The following is a 17,616-nucleotide window of genomic DNA, read 5'->3' as shown; positions in this document are numbered from 1 at the left end:
AGAGGAATATAATAAATATGTATATTATTAAACGCTAAAAAGTGTTAATAATTACTTACGGATAAATTTTAAATTTAATAATTTTGTTTTAAATTATTTGTCGAATATTGATGTAATTTTTTTATTAACTTGAAATTTCTTCCAGCGTAGGATTAATTTTTTAAACTTTTTATTGGTGTAGAAAGTTATCAAAGAAGTTACAAATAATAAAAATGAGATTTAACCGTAAATAATTATTATAAAAATGCCTGTAATATATTGAAAAAAAATTACCTAAAATGCAGCAAAAAATATAAAGAAGAAATGAATAAAGAGAAATTTTAAGGCACAACGAATCCAGTGGGATTTATTCCATTTGCCTCTGAAAACTCGTAATGTTCAACTCAAGTGTATTATAACACAATTACAAATAGAAATGATAATTATTATATAAATTATAATATAAAATAATGTAATGGGCTTCCATGATAAAAAAAAAAATGAAAATATAATGTGAAAATTTGTCGTGACTGATCATTTATGCTTTCGTTTTCTTTATCCCCAAAAAATGTTTCGCTTCGGTGGATACATAATTTCTCTTTGCTTTTTCTCCATCGGAAATCAATAAAAGTCTCGTCAGCTTCACAAATTTTTCTATTCGTACTTTCAAGTTATAGCATCCATGTTATGAATATGAAGATTTTGGTGAGTTAAAATTTTTTTTTATTACTAATAATAACAATAATAAATTATTTGCTTATTATATAATTATTATTACTTATTATACTTATTATTATATACTTACTTATTGCCTTCTAGATGATTGTTTTAATAGTTTGTGCAATTTTCACGAGCATCAAAGCGGATTCAACAAGAAGAAACCAGAAGCAATTAAAAATAAGTCGCAGAGAAGATGATGATAGTGAGTTTTATTTTTTAATTCTAAATAAAAATTTTGAGATTTCATTTATTTAAATAAATTTTTAGTTTTTTAAATAAAAAAAAATTATTAATAATTATATCTTAAAATTTTAGATTTTATTATTTTTTTAAGTGAAATAATGAATGAAAATTAAGTTAGCCGACGCCTAAAAATTTTTAGAATTATTTTTTATTAACATAATTATTAAAAAATAATAAAAAAAATTTTTTATTTGTAAAAAAACTTGAAAAACTATAAGTACAATTTTTTAAAAATATTTTTTAACTGTTATTTAATAAATGAAAAAATATCCAAAAATTAAAAACGTCAGCTAACTTTAGTGTTATAAATAATGAAGATTATAAATAACGAAAAAATTATAAAACACTTTTTTGAAGGCAATTTAATTATTAATAAAAAAGTCTTTATTAATTCTTTTGTATTTTTTATTTTCTAGAAAGAATATTGATTTAAATAAATTATTATTATTATTATTATTATTATTACAGATTTAGGACGTGTCAGAATAAAAGTTTTTCATGACGGATTGGATGAAAACCAATTTGCACGATGGGGATACTGGGTGTCCCAGCCGAGAGAAGAAAATTAAAATTCTAATTTAAATTTAGTAAATATTTAAAAACAATTAACTAAATATTAAACTAAATATAATAATTTACTAAATATTTAAAAACAATAAACTAAATTAGGTAATAACTAATTATTTTAAAAATAATTAAAATAAAAATATTTTATAAAACTATCATGCAATAAAATAAAAAAAACGGGTTAAATTTAGATTTTCATTTATATATTTTAATATAAAATGCTATTTAAAGAAACATAGTTACAAAAAAAATGTTCCACACTTTATTTCCAAAACAATCATTTAATTTTTCACTTATTACCGGGGTACTTCGGATTATTTGGATTCTTTTGATTTGCGTGGTTATCCCGATCAGCTTTGTCGCCTTTTCCGTGATACCCAGCTTGATGTCCTGGACCAGTTTCCTTATGATCAGGATTACACTGATTTCTTCGGTTGTCTTGTACAGCTTTGTCCATCTATAAATCACAAAATAAAACTATTTTTATAAAAAGAGAATATTTTTAGTCACTTGCAATTATAAAATTAAAAAATCAAAATAAAGAAGAAATACTAATTATAATTTATCAATTATCACTTGAAAAAATAAAAACTATTTTTAAACTGAGTTAAAAGTTGTTAAATAGAAATTAAAAAAATTATTTAAAATAGTGTAATTTAATTAAACCTTTAATATTTATTTGAATAAAATCAGTAGTAGATGCTTCGTTATAGATTCAGCGAATAATGTGCTCTGGCAGTAATGATCTGGGGCTTATATACTCTGTAGGGAAGAGTTCTCGTCGTTTTCTCAATGGAGCTTTTGTTTACTGAGAAATTATGAGTCTTATTATGAGTCCAAGTGCGTATATACATATTGTGTAAACTTAAAACATAAAAATTAAAAAACAAAATATATAATTATTAAATTAATAATTATATAGAATTTAGAAATTAAAATTTATAATTTAAAAAATATCTTAATAGATGTATGATACCGGTTGACGTTCATGTAAATAAATAAATAAATAAATAAATAAATATATAAATAAATAAATAAATAATAATTTCTTGCCAATCTTTAACGCTCTCTTAATCATAAACTCTGTAATAACTTTGTATTTTTTTTTTCGGTAAAGTTTTGTGAGAAGTCACGCATTTGAGATTAAATTACTTTTTTTAAAATATACTTTATGCGAAAAATAATTTCAAACCATAACTAAAAGTAAATAACTTTGCATATTTATTTTTTTTTATTAAAATACTAAGTTCCAATCTTATTCAAGCTCTCATACCAGCGTTGAAATGTTTTATTGCTTTTTTTAAATGCTCGTGGTTGTCGGAACTTTATTATCGGGCCCAAGAACTAATAAACTGTTTTTTACGCACTAACGTTTATTATCCGGACGGGAATTATTAAAATCGCGATTGAGTTTAGAAAAGAAAAAAAAAACTATCTTGATATAAGAAAAAAAAAATTTTATCAAGCTATTTTATATTTTCTAACTTCCAGTTTAATAATTTAAAAATTAGTTATAAAAAAAATATTTAGAAAACTAATTTGAAGTTTGATAAATTTAACTTACCTGTATTATATTTATTCTAAAATTATTTCTTCATTTCTTCTTAATACGGTGAAAATTAACGACGCAAAAATTATTCGACAGAAGAGATTGTATTACTTAATAATTAATACTTAAAATAATAAATTAAACTAATTCAAGGATTATTAAAGGAAGAAATATGAAATTGGGAAGCTATAAAAATTGAAACAATTTAAATTTAGTGTTGAGTATATTTTAATATAAAATGCTGTTTAAAGAAACATTGTTACAAAAAAAATGTTCCACACTTTATATCCAAAACAATCATTTAATTTTTCACTTATTACCGGGGTACTTCGGATTATTTGGATTCTTTTGATTTGCGTGGTTATCCCGATCAGCTTTGTCGCCTTTTCCTTGATACCCAGCTTGATGTCCTGGACCAGTTTCTTTATGATCAGGATTACACTGATTTCTTCGGTTGTCTTGTGCAGCTTTGTCCATCTATAAATCACAAAATAAAACTATTTTTATAAAAAGAGAATATTTTTAGTCACTTGCAATTATAAAATTAAAAAATCAAAATAAAGAAGAAATATTAATTATAATTTAACAATTATCACTTGAAAAAATAAAAACTATTATTAAATTAATTTTAAATTGAGTTAAAAGTTATTAAATAATAATTAAAAAAATTTAGTTATATTTTTTCAAATGAACTAAAATTATTATTAACAAAGTGATATATTTAAAAATTATAAATGAAAAAAATATTAGTTAAAATATTAATAAAAAATTTATACCTTAATTTTTGATGAATTAATTTAATGCGATTGAAAATATATATAGCTTATATATAAAGCTGCTTGGGTTGCTTGCGTGAAAATAATGAACTCCGATGATGAGCGTCGGGGTTTTTATACTCGTTTCTTTAGGATTCCCATAATTTCTTCATGGCGAAGTAGTTGTAATTGGAAACCCCATGATTCGTCATACAAATTTGTTTAAATTTCTGCGCAAGCGCTGAAGTTACATCTAATGATAAATTATAGTTCAAAAAATATGATAATAGCAAAAAAAACATTGAATTTAAAATTCTAAAATTTTTTTTAATAACAATTAATCATAAAAGTTGTTTATTAATATTAAAAAATATGCTTTTTCTTCATTTCCTGTCACTTGAATAATAAAAACGGATGTTACATGTAATAATTATTTATTTAATACTTACTTCTTATTAATTTTATAAGTATCTTATTTTTAAAATAATTTCCCAGAAAAAAATGTTGAGTAGATTAGCAAGTTGATGATAAATATAATTTAATAATATTAAAGAAACTAATGACAACGAAATCCAAATTTCTTACTTAGTTTTTTTGCTTTCAATATCAACAGTTACGTAATCTTAATTAGTTAAAATTTATGATACTGAAATCAATAGACATCTTACAATTTTTTAAATATTTATAACAATTAAATTATTATGAAAAAAATTTAGTACAAAAATGTCACATGTAGAAATTAAAAACAATTATAAATGTGAATTTTAAAAAATATTTTTTTCATTATAATTGATTAGTTAAAAAAATTTTAAAAGTTGTGAGATGTATGCTGATTTCAGGATCATTGAAATTTTATAAAATTAAATGTAAAAGAATAGTATATTGTGCAACAAGTGCGACAACGTCGCACGAGTTGCACATACTATTTTGTATTACAAATGCGGCGATAGATGTGGGTACAAAATCGGGGTCCAGGGGCAGAGCCCCTCCAATCCATAAAAACAAATAAAAAGTTAAAAAAAAAAAAGAAACAAATATATATCAGATAATAAATGCAAAGTAATTAATATTAATTAACAAAAAATAAATTTACACATCGAAACACAAATCAACACATAAAATTAAATGACATTAAATTTAGCTGTCACCACAATTTTTTAATTTTTTCTAACAAACAAATTTGTTACAAAAAATTATTCATTAAAAATTCAATTTTTTATTTTACAAAATTCCTACATGTCAATTTAAAAAAAAATTTTTTTTGTCATAATTTATTTTTTACAAAAATTATTAAAATTATCAAATTTCTGCTAAATTAATTTGCATCACAACAGCTCAATATTAATTAATTATTTTTTATACTTTCGTTAAAAATATGAACTTTGTAATGTCAACCTCACTTCTTTAATATTGACAGTTAGATTGTGTTTTTTTTTTTTTTGTTATTTATTTTAATTTTAGCAGTTTCACAGTCAATTGCGTGCGACAAGGATAATTTGAATGCGCCAAGAATAATTTGCGTGCGACAAGTAAACTTGTCGCACTCAAATAACAGTTTCATTTATGAAAAAACTCACGCGTAATTTTAAAATGGGCAAACAGCTCTTTTTCAACCGCAACAACGAGCGCCAAGATACTACTTTTCCCGCATGAGTAATACAAAATAATATTTAAAAAATTGTCGTATCTTTTTTTTAAATATGAAGACTATACGTGGGTAAAAAAATGCATAAAGAATAATTTTTCACCAAATTTTATTTTTACAAGTTTAAAAAAAATTATTAAACTTATTTTTATTAAATTCCCATTATGTCTTTTACAGTCGCGTCAAATGACCTGAAAAATTAATGTATATTTATTAATTCAATAATCATCAATGATTAACAATATACTTGTCACATATATTTAAAAATAATTACTTAGATTCAATAGGATCTCCAGGAATGTAAAATGGATTGCAAATAGCATTACAGTAAGCCGTGTGAAGTTTCCGGAAAATCTAAAAATTTAAAAAATGAATCAGTTATGTCTCAAATTATTTAATTATTGATGATACTGAAGTTAGCCGTCAGCTGTCAATTTAAAAAATTTATTTAACAAATTAATCGCAATAAAAAAATGCTTCTAAAAATTTTCACTTACAATTTTTATTAATTTTCACATATGAAACTTTTTAATTAAATTTTTTTTACAATAATTTAACTAACATAAAATTCTAAAAAAATTTTAACGTCTGTCAACTTCAGTGTCATAATTATTTAGATATTGTATCAACAAACCATTCTGACATCATTGTCTCTCACAGTGGTACTTGGAGTCTGCAAGACTACAACAAACTTGACCTTGGTATTTGTTGCATACCCGAAACTACAAAAAAATAATAAAAAAATAAATTAATTAATTTTAAAAATAATAATTAAATAAATACTTACATTTTATGTTCATCTGTAAAATGGAGTAGTCCTAAAAATAATTCTCTGCTGTCAGTGGCTGTTATTTTATTCCCGGTGTTTAACTTCTCTTCAATAATATCTATTGACGTGTGTACTTTGTAATGAAGTTCGACTTCACTTTCTTCGGATAAACATTTAATATAAAGCGGTGAATTCTAATAAATAAATAAATATTATCAGAGAAGCATAAAATAGAATATTTCAAGAGCTAATTTTTATCAAAATACAAGATGAAAATTAATTTAACAGATATTTGATAATTTTAAGAATTTTTTTAACAAATAAATTATGACAAAAAAAAATGAAAATTAATTTAGCAGATAATTAATAATTTTAAGAATTTTTTTAACAAATAAATTATGGCCAAAAAAGTAGAAAAAAAAATTGACATGTAGAAATTTTAAAAAATAAAAAATGCAATTTTTTAAAAATAATTTTTTTAAAAAATCTATTTGTTAAAAAAAAATTTTTAAATGGTTAAGTGACTGCTAACTTTAATGTCATCAAAAAAAAAGTAGAATAAAAAATTGACATAGAAATTAAAAAAAAAAACATAAAATGCAATTTTTTTTTAAATAATTTTTTGGAAAAAATCTATTTGTTAAAAAAATTAAAAAATAATATGATATTAAAGTTAGCTGTCAATTAACCATTTTTTAATTTTATTTAACAAAAAAATTTGTTCCTGAAAATTATTTAAAAAAGTTGCATTTTTAATTTATTAAATTTTCTAAATGGCAATTTTTTTTCTTATTTTTTTATGTAATAATTTATTTATTAGAAAAATTATTAAATATCTGCTAAATTAATTTTCATAAAAATAGTTCTGCTAACTTTAAAGTCATAAATACAAGTTACTTACATCTTTACCGATAACTGCAATGCAAAGAACCATTTTCACAAAATAAATATTTAATAATCAATAAACAATCAGTTAACCACCTTCATACTAATAAACAATAATTAAAAAATCAATAACAAGCTTTTATTTACAAATGTTAATCCCACTTATTGATCAGCTGACCATGACAGGAGTGAATTTGAAGGTTATGATCTCTTTGTGTTTATATTCAATTTATTTACATTGATTAAAAATTACAATTGACATTTATTTCATAATTTTTTGCTGTTAAAAAAATAAGGCAGTGTGAGATTACTCATAAATATTTTTAAGAAGTGAGTTTTCTTGAATGAGTTAAAAAAAATCTGGCTTTACAACTGCTTAGAACTTGGCTCCTCGTAATACCTCCTCTTCATCGTTCGATATTTTTTCAGCATGTACAGCGACTCAATCTCCTTCATGACGTATTTACCGCGATCGATCATCTTTTCTATTTTCTCTGGGTCAGTTTCGTATTTATTTTTCATAAAAGCTTTTTTCAGATTTTCTCGGAAAAATTTGTATCCTTGAGGATAATCCTTCCCCATATAAAGAAGCTAGATAAATAAATAAATATTTAATAGCTTAAATTAATTAAGTGAGTGTTAAAAAACAATTATATTAATAATAAAAAATTAATTTGTTAATTTAAATACAAGTAATTACCTCTTTATATAACTCCAAAACTCTAGCTCGTAGAGCCATTGCTTGCCAAAGTCCAATTAACCGTCTGGTCTATTATCCAAAGCCTTTTTAATGAGATTCGTAAAAATGTTAATATTATTTATCTTTAAGCTGGTTGTTTTTTATTTAATTATTAAATAATTGCCAGCCTTGTATTAAGTCTACAAACTTAAAAATTTTCAGTAATGTTTTTTTTTTTTATCAATAAAAAAAATATATACATATATATCTCCTATAACATTTTTTATTGTCCATTAATATTATCTCTAACAAAGAATTTATTTTTAGTTACTATTAATAATTATCTTACTTAATTTATTTCGCTGAAATAAAATCACTTGATTAAAGGAAAAGGATTGGCAGCTTGTTCCCTGAATGATTAATAATAATTAATTAATTAATTATAAAAACAGTTTTTAATTAAAATTATGTAGACATAATGGTACCTGCTAAAAAATAGACACAGCAGTATAATCGATTTATATATATAATTATTTAAACCAACTCAACGTGAAATTGCACGATAAGAACGAAAATATAATAAAATAAAATAAAATTTTTAAAGTAAAAGTAATTGGAATTTTATAATGGAACGAATTATTTATGCAACAGCCCGGGCTTCGGGTAAAAAGCTTTCCCAGTGTTTGATTAATTGGTTTTGATGCTGAAGCATCGTCTCCAAATATTCTGTTAGCTGTTTTTTAAAATCGTCGACTCTCAACACTTCAAATCGTTCGACTTCCTTTTTGATCATCTTGGAAATATTATCAAACTCTTCTTGACCTCGGTCTACTTTCGCTTCCCAGTCGATGACTTCAGTAGCTGCTTGCGTTGTTTTATCGCTTCTACCTGCTTGTTCCAGTCGCGCTTTTTGTTCGCGTTTTTTGTTTAACATCATTTGAGCGTGCTGCCAGTTTTGGAATACTTTTACTCGTTCATGGAAAACATCCTAAAATTATTAAATATAAATTATCATTATTTTATTTTAATGAAAAAAAAATGATACTGAAGTTAGCGGACAACTGTTAATTTTTTTAATTTTTATAACAAACCAATTACAATAAAAAAATGCTTTTAAAAATTTTCAGTAATTATTTTTTTTTCAATTTTCACATGTGGAACTTTTTGTTAAATTTTTTTTCTCAATAATTTCATTGCTATTAAATTATAAAAGAATTTCTAGTGCCTGTCAACTTCAGTGTCACAAAAAAAAAGGTAAATATTTACAAGTGGGGTCAACCATTTTAATTTTCATTTTTTTTTAACGAAATTTCTATTTGATTTTATTGAAATATTTTTTTTTTTAAATACATAAAAAAAGAACAATTAAAAAAAAAAAGTTGACTATCACAATTTTAACAAATTTTCTTAAAAATTTATAAATTTTTAAGTAAATTGTGACATTTAACATTTTTTTTTTTTTTCAAAAAAAAATATATCAAAAAAAGATAAAATTGAAATTTTATTCAAAAACATGAGAGCCAAAATTTTTTCCAACTTTTGAAGGCAAAAAAGCTATCGAAATTTTTATTTTTTTCTTTCACTAAATTTTTTATCATAAATGCGCCGTGAAAATAAGCAGTATAAAAAAAAATTTTCAAATGTTAATTTTTCACCTAATTATAACCCAAAATAGGGTTGACCTCACTTGTAAATAATTACCAAAAAAAAAATATTGATTTTGTACCTTAATAGCACCAATAAGAGCGACATAATCTCTCAACATTTCTCCAAATTGATAAAGATCACTATTACTCTGAGCGCGTCGAACAACTTCGACCTTTTCCAAAGTCTCAGCCAACTGAGCCAAGGCTCTCCCTAAGGAAACTCCAACTTCTCCATGACCTAGGACTGCTATCGACTTTGCACTGGCACCAGTGCAATTGGCCAATTCGTGTCGCTGATTGGTCAGAGTTTCTACAGCGGAATGTAGTGCTCTTAGCTGGGTGTCCAGCGAGTCTATCTGAGCAGTTTTTTCTTCGAACCACTGTAAATAATTTTTAAAAAATGAGAAGACAATCAAATATTAACTATCAATGGGTAATGCTAAAGCAAATGCTGAGTGACGATGTAAGCGTATGATGCTGCGAAATTTAATGAACGTACCTTACCCTCCTAATGCAGGCAAAAAAAAAGTATGTCATAGTCTTATGATCTTTTTATTGCATGCAGCGAGGCTTTTAATAGGTATTTATTATTCTTTTTGTTAAATATTATTTATTTTCACATAATTAAAAAATCTTACGACTTACCCCATCACTTTCATCCATTTTGTAAGTTATTTTGTTCATTGTCTCGCCTACTTTGTTGAAGAGACGCATTACTCCAGCACCACTCAACGCCGAGGTACTCGTAGCTTTCGGTAATTCCATATCTAATTAAGCAATTAATATAATTACATTAGTATAAAAATTAATTAAATACAATAACTATGTACTAGCAACCTTGCAGTCACTATGTGACTGCCGTGACTTGTGAACTATAAATAAATAAAATTTTGCTTTATTAAATAATGACTTTTGTTAAATTGCACTGTACTTTCTTAACTATTGACGTTTTTGAAGATATAAGCTCATCCCGATATTACACTCATCAAGGGCTTTCATTTGAGTACCCACATGCATTTTGATATATTTTTCATATATACATATATGTAATATATATAAATATATGAAATATTGATGTGGGTACTCAAATGAAAGGTCTCGATGAGTGTAACATCGGGGTGAGTTTATAACTTTAAAAATGTCAATAGTTCTCAAAATACAAGGGCATTTTTTAATTGTGTTAAATTACACTGTACTTTCTTAACTATTGATATTTTCAAATATATAAGCTCATCCCGATCTTGCACTCATCAAGAGCTTTCATTTGAGTACCCACATGCATTTTCATATATTTTTCATATATACATATATACAATATATATAAATATATGAAAAATTGATGTGGGTACTCAAATGAAAGGTTTCGATGAGTGTAACATCGGGATGATTTTATATCTTAAAAAATGTCAATAGTTCACAAGATACAAGGTCATTTTTTAATTATGTATCTAGAGATAGAGAATTTTCAAATGCAGCCTAAATACTTATTATCATAAATTGACTATCGGTGAAAATGATATGAAACCTTTAAAATGCACAAATTCAAGTCAAGACCTTTGCAATGACACTAAATTTAACTAAAAAAACCGATTTTATCATTTGACTATCCAGGACACAAAGTTTGTTCTCATTTTCTTAATAATATAGATTAAAGATGGTGGTAAAGTTAATTACCAGCTTCTAAAAATTCCCTGAAGTCAGGATCGACGCTGAGAACCGGATGCGTCGCTGTTCTATTTAAATAACGCTCCAAAGCAGCTCGGCGTCTCTCGATAAATTCCGTAGAGCTTGAATTTTGTTCCTGGCTTTTATCACCGGACATTTTTATTTTCGTCATACCTAAATACAAAAGAATTAATATCGTATACATACACTGTATATAATGAAAGAGATAAAGATAAGGATAAAAAATAAAATGAGCAATACCGATAACGCTCTTCTCCGGTGCTGGCGGAATGATTCTGCCGCTTCTCAGATATTTTTCGACGAGCTTATCATGCAGCCCAAGGAAATCGCTGAATCTTCTGATAACGCTGAAACTTCTCTTTCGGAAAATAGGCATGTTGGTTTTTGTTTCAACTCTGTACACGACATAGGCACTCATTCCTTCGCCGATTTTTTGTGGAGATGTTACTGTTATTTTTAATAGAGTTTCCGTCGATTCTGTCGGCACCTGGATTTAATTTTTAATTTATAAATTAAATAAATTATAAATTAATAAATAAAATAAATTGTAAATTTATAAATTAAATAAATTTTAAAATTGTATTATTAATAAATTATAAAATAAATTTTTAATAAATTAAATTAATTACTTCTTCAAGAGATTGAGACTGTTTAAGCGATTGTCCAGTCGCTTCATCATTAATTGGCACTTCATGAAGATCTCCCATGTCTTCAGACATACCCAGTGGCGAACTCAGAGGTCCTGGAGCTGGACTTGACACCGTAGAATACGAATTGTCGTCAGGTGCATCTCGTAAAGACAATTTAGGAAGCTCAGCTGTCACTGATACTCCATTGAAAGAAGAATTGGTCAGTGGATTTTGATCCTGTGAAAAAATTAACATATTGCATGTCATTGGCACTAGCAAAATTATCCCAACAATTAAATGTAACTAAAAAATGTTTAATTTACCTGGATAGCAGAAGCAAAAATATCTTCATCATCATCCTCCAGCTCATTGTCTCTGTTAATGTCAACTTGATCAAATAGTGGTGGTGGTTCCTTGTTATCAGCCATCTTTATTATATTCTTAGTTAATAAACAAATAAAAATAAATTTGTGTACTCTTTATTTAACTGATGGCTATGCTAGTTGGTTTTAAATTGACAGCGATTACCACGGGATCGGCCCACTAGCAAGCACTATCGCGTTCTGTAATCACAAACACAGTCTCTGTTCTGAGAATCGTAGTCTTAGTACAATTATTCACCTAATACCGGTTGAGTGATGGTGATGGTGATTAATTTATGCTACTTGCTACTGGTGTGTTGCTCTTTTATGACAATCAGCAGAGAAATATTGACCAATAGGATTCAATTGTTTTTAACCAAAACATTTCTTATAGAGAATTTTTAATTTCTCTAGAGTGTTGGTAATTTTTAGATGATACTCTGAAGTTAGCTGACAACTTAAAATTAGCAGTCGCTTGAAAATTTTTTGATTTTTTTTTAATAAATAAATTTGCTCCGAAAAATTATTTCTAAAAAATTGGATTTTTTTAATTTTCTAAATGTCAATTTTTTATCTCATTTTTTTTTGACATAATTTATTTATTTAAAAAATTTTTAAAATTATAAAATCTCTGCTAAATTAATTTTCATTAAAATTTTTATGAAAATTAATTTAGCAGATATTTGATAATTTAAAAAATTTTTTTTTCACAAATAAAATTATAAAAAAAATTGACGTAAAAATTTTAAAAAATTAAAAATGCAATTTTTTTTTAATAATTTTTGGGGCAAATTTATTTGATAATACTGAAGTTAGCCGTCAGCTGTCAATTTTAAAAATTTTTATAACAAATCAATTATAATAAACTTCTAAAAATTTTCACTTGTAATTTTTTTTAATTTTGACATCTGAAATTTTTTAATTAATTTTTTTTTATAATAATTTCATTGCTAAAAAATTCTAAAAAAATTTCTGATGTCTTTCAACTTCAGTGTCATTTTATTTGTCAAAAAAAATTGAAAAATAATCAAGTGACTGCTAACTTTAATGTCATAAAATTTTTTTAATTTTTGTAACAATAAAAAAATGCTTCAAAAATTTCCACTAATAATTTGTTTTTTTAATTTTCACATGTGGAATTTTTATATTATATTTTTTTAATAATTATTTAATTATTAAAAAATTCCTGACGTCTGTCAACTTCAGTTTCATAATTTTTAATCACACTGAAGTTGACAGATATAATGAAAATTAAGTTAGCCGGCATCTAAAAATTTTCAGAATTTTTTTTTATTATAAAAATTATTGTAAACAGATTTTTTAAAAATATTATTTGTAAAAAATTGGAAAAATTATAAGTGCAATTTTTTAAAAATAATATTTAGTTCTAGTTTAATAATTAAAAAAGAACTAAAAAAATTAACAATACCGGCTAATTTTAGTATTATGACAATTATAAATTTTTTTAGAATTTTGTAGTAATTGAATTGTTATAAAAAAAAAAGAAAATTAAAGTAGCAGATATTTAATAATTTTTAGACTTTTTTTAAGAGATAAATTACTGCAAAAAAAAAATTATAAAAAAAATTGACGTAGAAATTTTTAAAAATAAAAATTCAATTTTTTTTTAAATAATTTTTAGAACAAATTTGTTTGTTAAATAAGATTTAAAAATTGTCAAGTAACTGCTAATTTTAATGTCATATAAAAAAAATTTATAATAATAAAGTTAGCCGATACTAATAAAGTTAGCTGACATTTCTTGACTTTTTTATTTTGCTTAATTTATTAAATTATAACTAAAAAATATTTTTAAAAAATTGCACTTATAGTTTTTGATTGAAGTTTTTAATAAATGAAATTTTTTTTTTTTACTTTTTTTGGAATAATTCTTTAATATGAAAAATAAAATTTTTTAGATGTCGGCTAACTTTATTTTCATAGCTAGCCGACATTTTTGATTTTCCGATTTTGTTTAATTAATTAAATTAGAACTAAAGAGTATTTTTTAAAAATTGTATTTACATTTTTTTAAATTTATTACAAATTAAAATTTTTTTTTAATTTTTTTGCCATAGTTTATTCAATAAAAAAAATTTTTTTTTAATTTTTAGACGTCGGCTAACTTTATTTTCATAAAAAATTTAATTACATAAAAAAAGTTGCATATGTGAAAATTAGTAAAAATTACAAGTGAAAATTTTTAGAAGCATTTTTAACTTCCCGCTAAGAAAATCGAAAATTTTCAAAAATCGGGAAGTTAATGTTTTTTTATTGTTATTAATTAGTTAAAAAAATTTTTAAAATTGACAGCTGATGGATAACTTATAAATTTTAATGTATATTTTCTGCTTTTGTGTATATTTTGAGTATTATACAAAAGTATGAGGTAGTTAATTGTAAATAGATTTAACGCGCGTCACTTTTCACACTGACAATACCCAGTATTTATTTATTTATATACACCAGTCAAATATTGATAAATAAATGAATAAGCGTGAGCATAAATAAATCAAAGTTGTTATCATTGAAATAGATTTGATAATGTGAAGTGAAATAAAATAAAAGTTATCTGATCAAAATAAAAATATTAATTTCAGTCAAAAGTAAGTAGAAAAATTTATAAATAAATAACTTTTATATATAAGTACCCAGCGAGTAGGTATTAATAATATTTCTAAAAATATTTTAGATGCCATTCAAATTTTATCTGAAGAAAAGTCGCCAGTACAACGTAGTGTCTAAAAACCAATATGTAATATGTGTAGAGCTGCTGGACCAGACTTCGATAGAGTGTACTTTGGGGATTGACAGTCTAGGTCAAGAGTGTCTGGAAAATCTCACGCAGCGGCTGGGACTAGGACAGCCCGAGTTCTTCGGTTTGAGGTACATCTGCAGACATGGAGAGCCTTCGGCAAGGTGGGTTGATATGGACAAGCCGCTGAAAAAACAGCTGGAAAAAGAGGCCAAGAGTTTCAGTCTGTATCTCAGGATTATGTTTTACATAACCGATGTTCAGTTGATACAAGACGATATGACAAGGTATCATTATTATTTGCAATTGAAGAGTGATATTTTGGAGGGAAGAATTCAATGTAGCTCGAGACAAGCTACTTCGCTAGCTAGTTACTCGATGCAGGCTGAGCTGGGGAACTATGACCCTGCGAGACATACTTTCGAGTGCCTTCAACAGTGTGCCTTCTTTCCTAAAGTAACTTTTCCATTTATTTTATAAACTCTGATGGAGATGGTCGAGTAATTAATTAATTAATTAATTAATCAATAATTTTTTTTTTTTATTTTAGGATGTAATCGATGCTGAAGCAAGTGGTAAAGATGGATTGTTACATTCAGCGATTTGTCAGTATAAAAGTCTGGCGGGAGTAACTCAAGCAGTTGCTGAAGAATACTATATATCCAGCGTTGTTCAATTAGAGGGATACGGTCATGAATCATTTACTGCTAAGGTAATTACTTTACCTAATTAATGAAATTTTTTATACTCGAATTATTGGTACTAGCAACCTTGCAGTCACTATGTGACTGCCATGAATTTCGGACTATAAATAAATGAAATTTTGCTTTATTAAATAATGACTTTTGTTAAATTGTAATGTACTTTCTTAACTATTGACGTTTTTGAAGATATAAGCTCATCTCGATGTTACACTCATCAAGAGCTTTCATTTGAGTACCCACATGCATTTTTATATATTTTTCATATATATAAATATATAAAATATATGAAAAATTGATGTGGGTAATCAAATGAAAGGTCTCGATGAGTGTAACATCGAGGTGAGCTTATATCTTTAAAAATGTCAATAGATCACAAGATACAAGGTCGTTTCTTAATTATGTTAAATTGCACTGTACTTTCTTAACTATTGATATTTTCAAAGATATAAGCTCATCCTGATGTTACACTCATCAAGAGCTTTCATTCGAGTACCCACATGCATTTTGATATATTTTTCATACATTCATATATGTAAATATATGAAATATATGAAAAATTGATGTGGGTACTCAAATGAAAGGTTTTGATGGGTGTATCATCAGGATGAGCTTATATCTTTAAAAATGTCAATATTTCACAAGATATTTATTAAGTTGCACTGTAATTTCTTGACTATTGACATTTTAGAAGATATAAACTCAATCCGATGTTACACTTATCAAGAGCTTTCATTTGAGTACCCACATGCATTTTGATATATTTTTCATATATTCATATATATATATATATAAAATATATGAAAAATTGATGTGGGTACTCAAATGAAAGGTCTCGATGAGTGTAACATCGGGATGAGCTTATATCTTTAAAAATGTCAATAGTTCTCAAGATACAAGGTCATTTCTTAATTATGTATCTAGAGATAAAGAATTTTCAAATGCAGCCTAAATACATATCATCATAAATTGAGTATCGGTGAAAATGATATGAAATCTTGAAAAGACACAAATTAAAATCAAGACCTTTGCAATGACACTAAATTTAAATAAAAAAAACGATTTTATCATATGACTTATCTTGGACACAAAATTTTTCTTATTCTCTCAATAATATAGATGATTAAAAGACTAAAATAAAAATATTGTAAATCAGGACGCAGCTAATAATCAAGTAGTCCTTGGAATATCAATAAACGGAATAATGGTTGGGTATCCATCGACACAAGCGACCCAATTCTACCGATGGAAAGATATAAGCAACGTTATAAATCACAAGAAAACATTTCGAATAGAGTGTCAATCGGAGCATGAAGAAGCTAAGCAGTTTTTCTTTCGTGATTCACGCAGCGCTAAGTACACATGGAGGTTGTGCATAGCTCAACACACGTTCTACATGCAGCATCAGGAGTCTCGACCCTCTGAAAGGCTAACGGGATACTTTGATAGCGATACTAATGATTCAACCGAGCAGACAGCTTCGGTGAATTTAGAAAATCGCAACACGGATGACTCCATGCGCTGGACTAGTTACAACGATCTATCGACGACGCCTTATCCGCCAGTGGTTTCAGTTTCTTCCACGGATCTTAACAATCTTCGCGCTCTTCTGCCGTCTTATAGACCAGCACCTGACTATGAGACTGCTGTGCAGATGACGTACAACGGTGGTAATCCTCCACAGCCTTATTATGCAAACCAATCGACGATAGTTAACGCTGAACTCTGTTTACTCGGCAATGTTGTCAACAGAAATAGATATTAGTTATTTTATTTTATTAATTTTAATCCAAGCTTGTTATTTTTTTATGTTTAAAAATATATATTTTAATAATTGTATAACAATTTTAATCAAACATTTTATGTATAATCGTTTTATTAAATCACTTTTTAAAATATCTTGTAGTTTTATTTATAAAATTAATGACACTGATGTTGACAGACAATAATTTTTTTAGAATTTTATAGCAATTAAATTATTATAAAAAAAATGTAATTAAAAAATTTCACACACGGAAAAAACAAGATGACACTGGATATTATGCC

At 25.6% G+C, this 17,616-nt stretch overlaps 4 protein-coding genes and 2 long non-coding RNA genes across 7 annotated transcripts; 2 read left to right on the top strand and 4 right to left on the bottom strand.

Moving 5' to 3' along the window:
• The first annotated feature begins 102 nt into the window (after positions 1-102).
• LOC123259460 lies at positions 103-1,556 on the top strand. Its single transcript, XR_006508234.1, has 3 exons — positions 103-684; positions 799-901; positions 1,411-1,556. It is a non-coding gene; the product is annotated as an uncharacterized LOC123259460 (long non-coding RNA).
• A 249-nt stretch (positions 1,557-1,805) lies between these two features.
• Positions 1,806-2,398, bottom strand: LOC123259459. The gene is made up of 2 exons (XR_006508233.1): positions 2,176-2,398; positions 1,806-1,966 (listed from the first exon to the last, which is right to left on the bottom strand). It is a non-coding gene; the product is annotated as an uncharacterized LOC123259459 (long non-coding RNA).
• A 3,152-nt stretch (positions 2,399-5,550) lies between these two features.
• On the bottom strand, positions 5,551-7,263 carry LOC123259455 (trafficking protein particle complex subunit 2-like protein). The gene is made up of 5 exons (XM_044719999.1): positions 7,129-7,263; positions 6,246-6,421; positions 6,093-6,180; positions 5,733-5,812; positions 5,551-5,649 (listed from the first exon to the last, which is right to left on the bottom strand). Exons 1-5 carry the CDS (start codon positions 7,159-7,161, stop codon positions 5,610-5,612), a joined length of 417 nt encoding a protein of 138 aa, XP_044575934.1. The 5' UTR covers positions 7,162-7,263; the 3' UTR covers positions 5,551-5,609.
• Positions 6,310-7,968, bottom strand: LOC123259456 (LYR motif-containing protein 5A). The gene is made up of 3 exons (XM_044720000.1): positions 7,813-7,968; positions 7,260-7,703; positions 6,310-6,421 (listed from the first exon to the last, which is right to left on the bottom strand). Exons 1-2 carry the CDS (start codon positions 7,849-7,851, stop codon positions 7,479-7,481), a joined length of 264 nt encoding a protein of 87 aa, XP_044575935.1. The 5' UTR covers positions 7,852-7,968; the 3' UTR covers positions 6,310-6,421; positions 7,260-7,478.
• A 259-nt stretch (positions 7,969-8,227) lies between these two features.
• On the bottom strand, positions 8,228-12,458 carry LOC123259429 (sorting nexin-2). Of its 2 annotated transcripts, XM_044719957.1 has the most exons (8): positions 12,076-12,458; positions 11,753-11,989; positions 11,364-11,610; positions 11,112-11,276; positions 10,083-10,204; positions 9,937-9,945; positions 9,518-9,817; positions 8,228-8,779 (listed from the first exon to the last, which is right to left on the bottom strand). In XM_044719957.1, the coding sequence occupies exons 1-8, from the start codon at positions 12,178-12,180 to the stop codon at positions 8,432-8,434; spliced, it is 1,533 nt and encodes a 510-aa protein (XP_044575892.1). In that variant the 5' UTR covers positions 12,181-12,458; the 3' UTR covers positions 8,228-8,431. The 2 variants fall into 2 exon arrangements, with proteins under 2 accessions (XP_044575892.1, XP_044575893.1); XM_044719958.1 differs by lacking the exon at positions 9,937-9,945 and having other exon boundaries at positions 12,076-12,456.
• Positions 12,459-14,531: 2,073 nt separating this feature from the next.
• LOC123259437 (tyrosine-protein phosphatase non-receptor type 14-like) lies at positions 14,532-17,471 on the top strand. The gene is made up of 4 exons (XM_044719972.1): positions 14,532-14,720; positions 14,807-15,325; positions 15,420-15,581; positions 16,727-17,471. The coding sequence occupies exons 2-4, from the start codon at positions 14,807-14,809 to the stop codon at positions 17,333-17,335; spliced, it is 1,290 nt and encodes a 429-aa protein (XP_044575907.1). The 5' UTR covers positions 14,532-14,720; the 3' UTR covers positions 17,336-17,471.
• The last annotated feature ends 145 nt before the right edge of the window (positions 17,472-17,616 follow it).

The sequence above is a fragment of the Cotesia glomerata genome, linkage group LG2, assembly GCF_020080835.1.
Source record: "Cotesia glomerata isolate CgM1 linkage group LG2, MPM_Cglom_v2.3, whole genome shotgun sequence".
Classification (NCBI taxonomy): domain Eukaryota; kingdom Metazoa; phylum Arthropoda; class Insecta; order Hymenoptera; family Braconidae; genus Cotesia; species Cotesia glomerata.
This window is presented reverse-complemented; position numbering and strand designations above follow the sequence as displayed.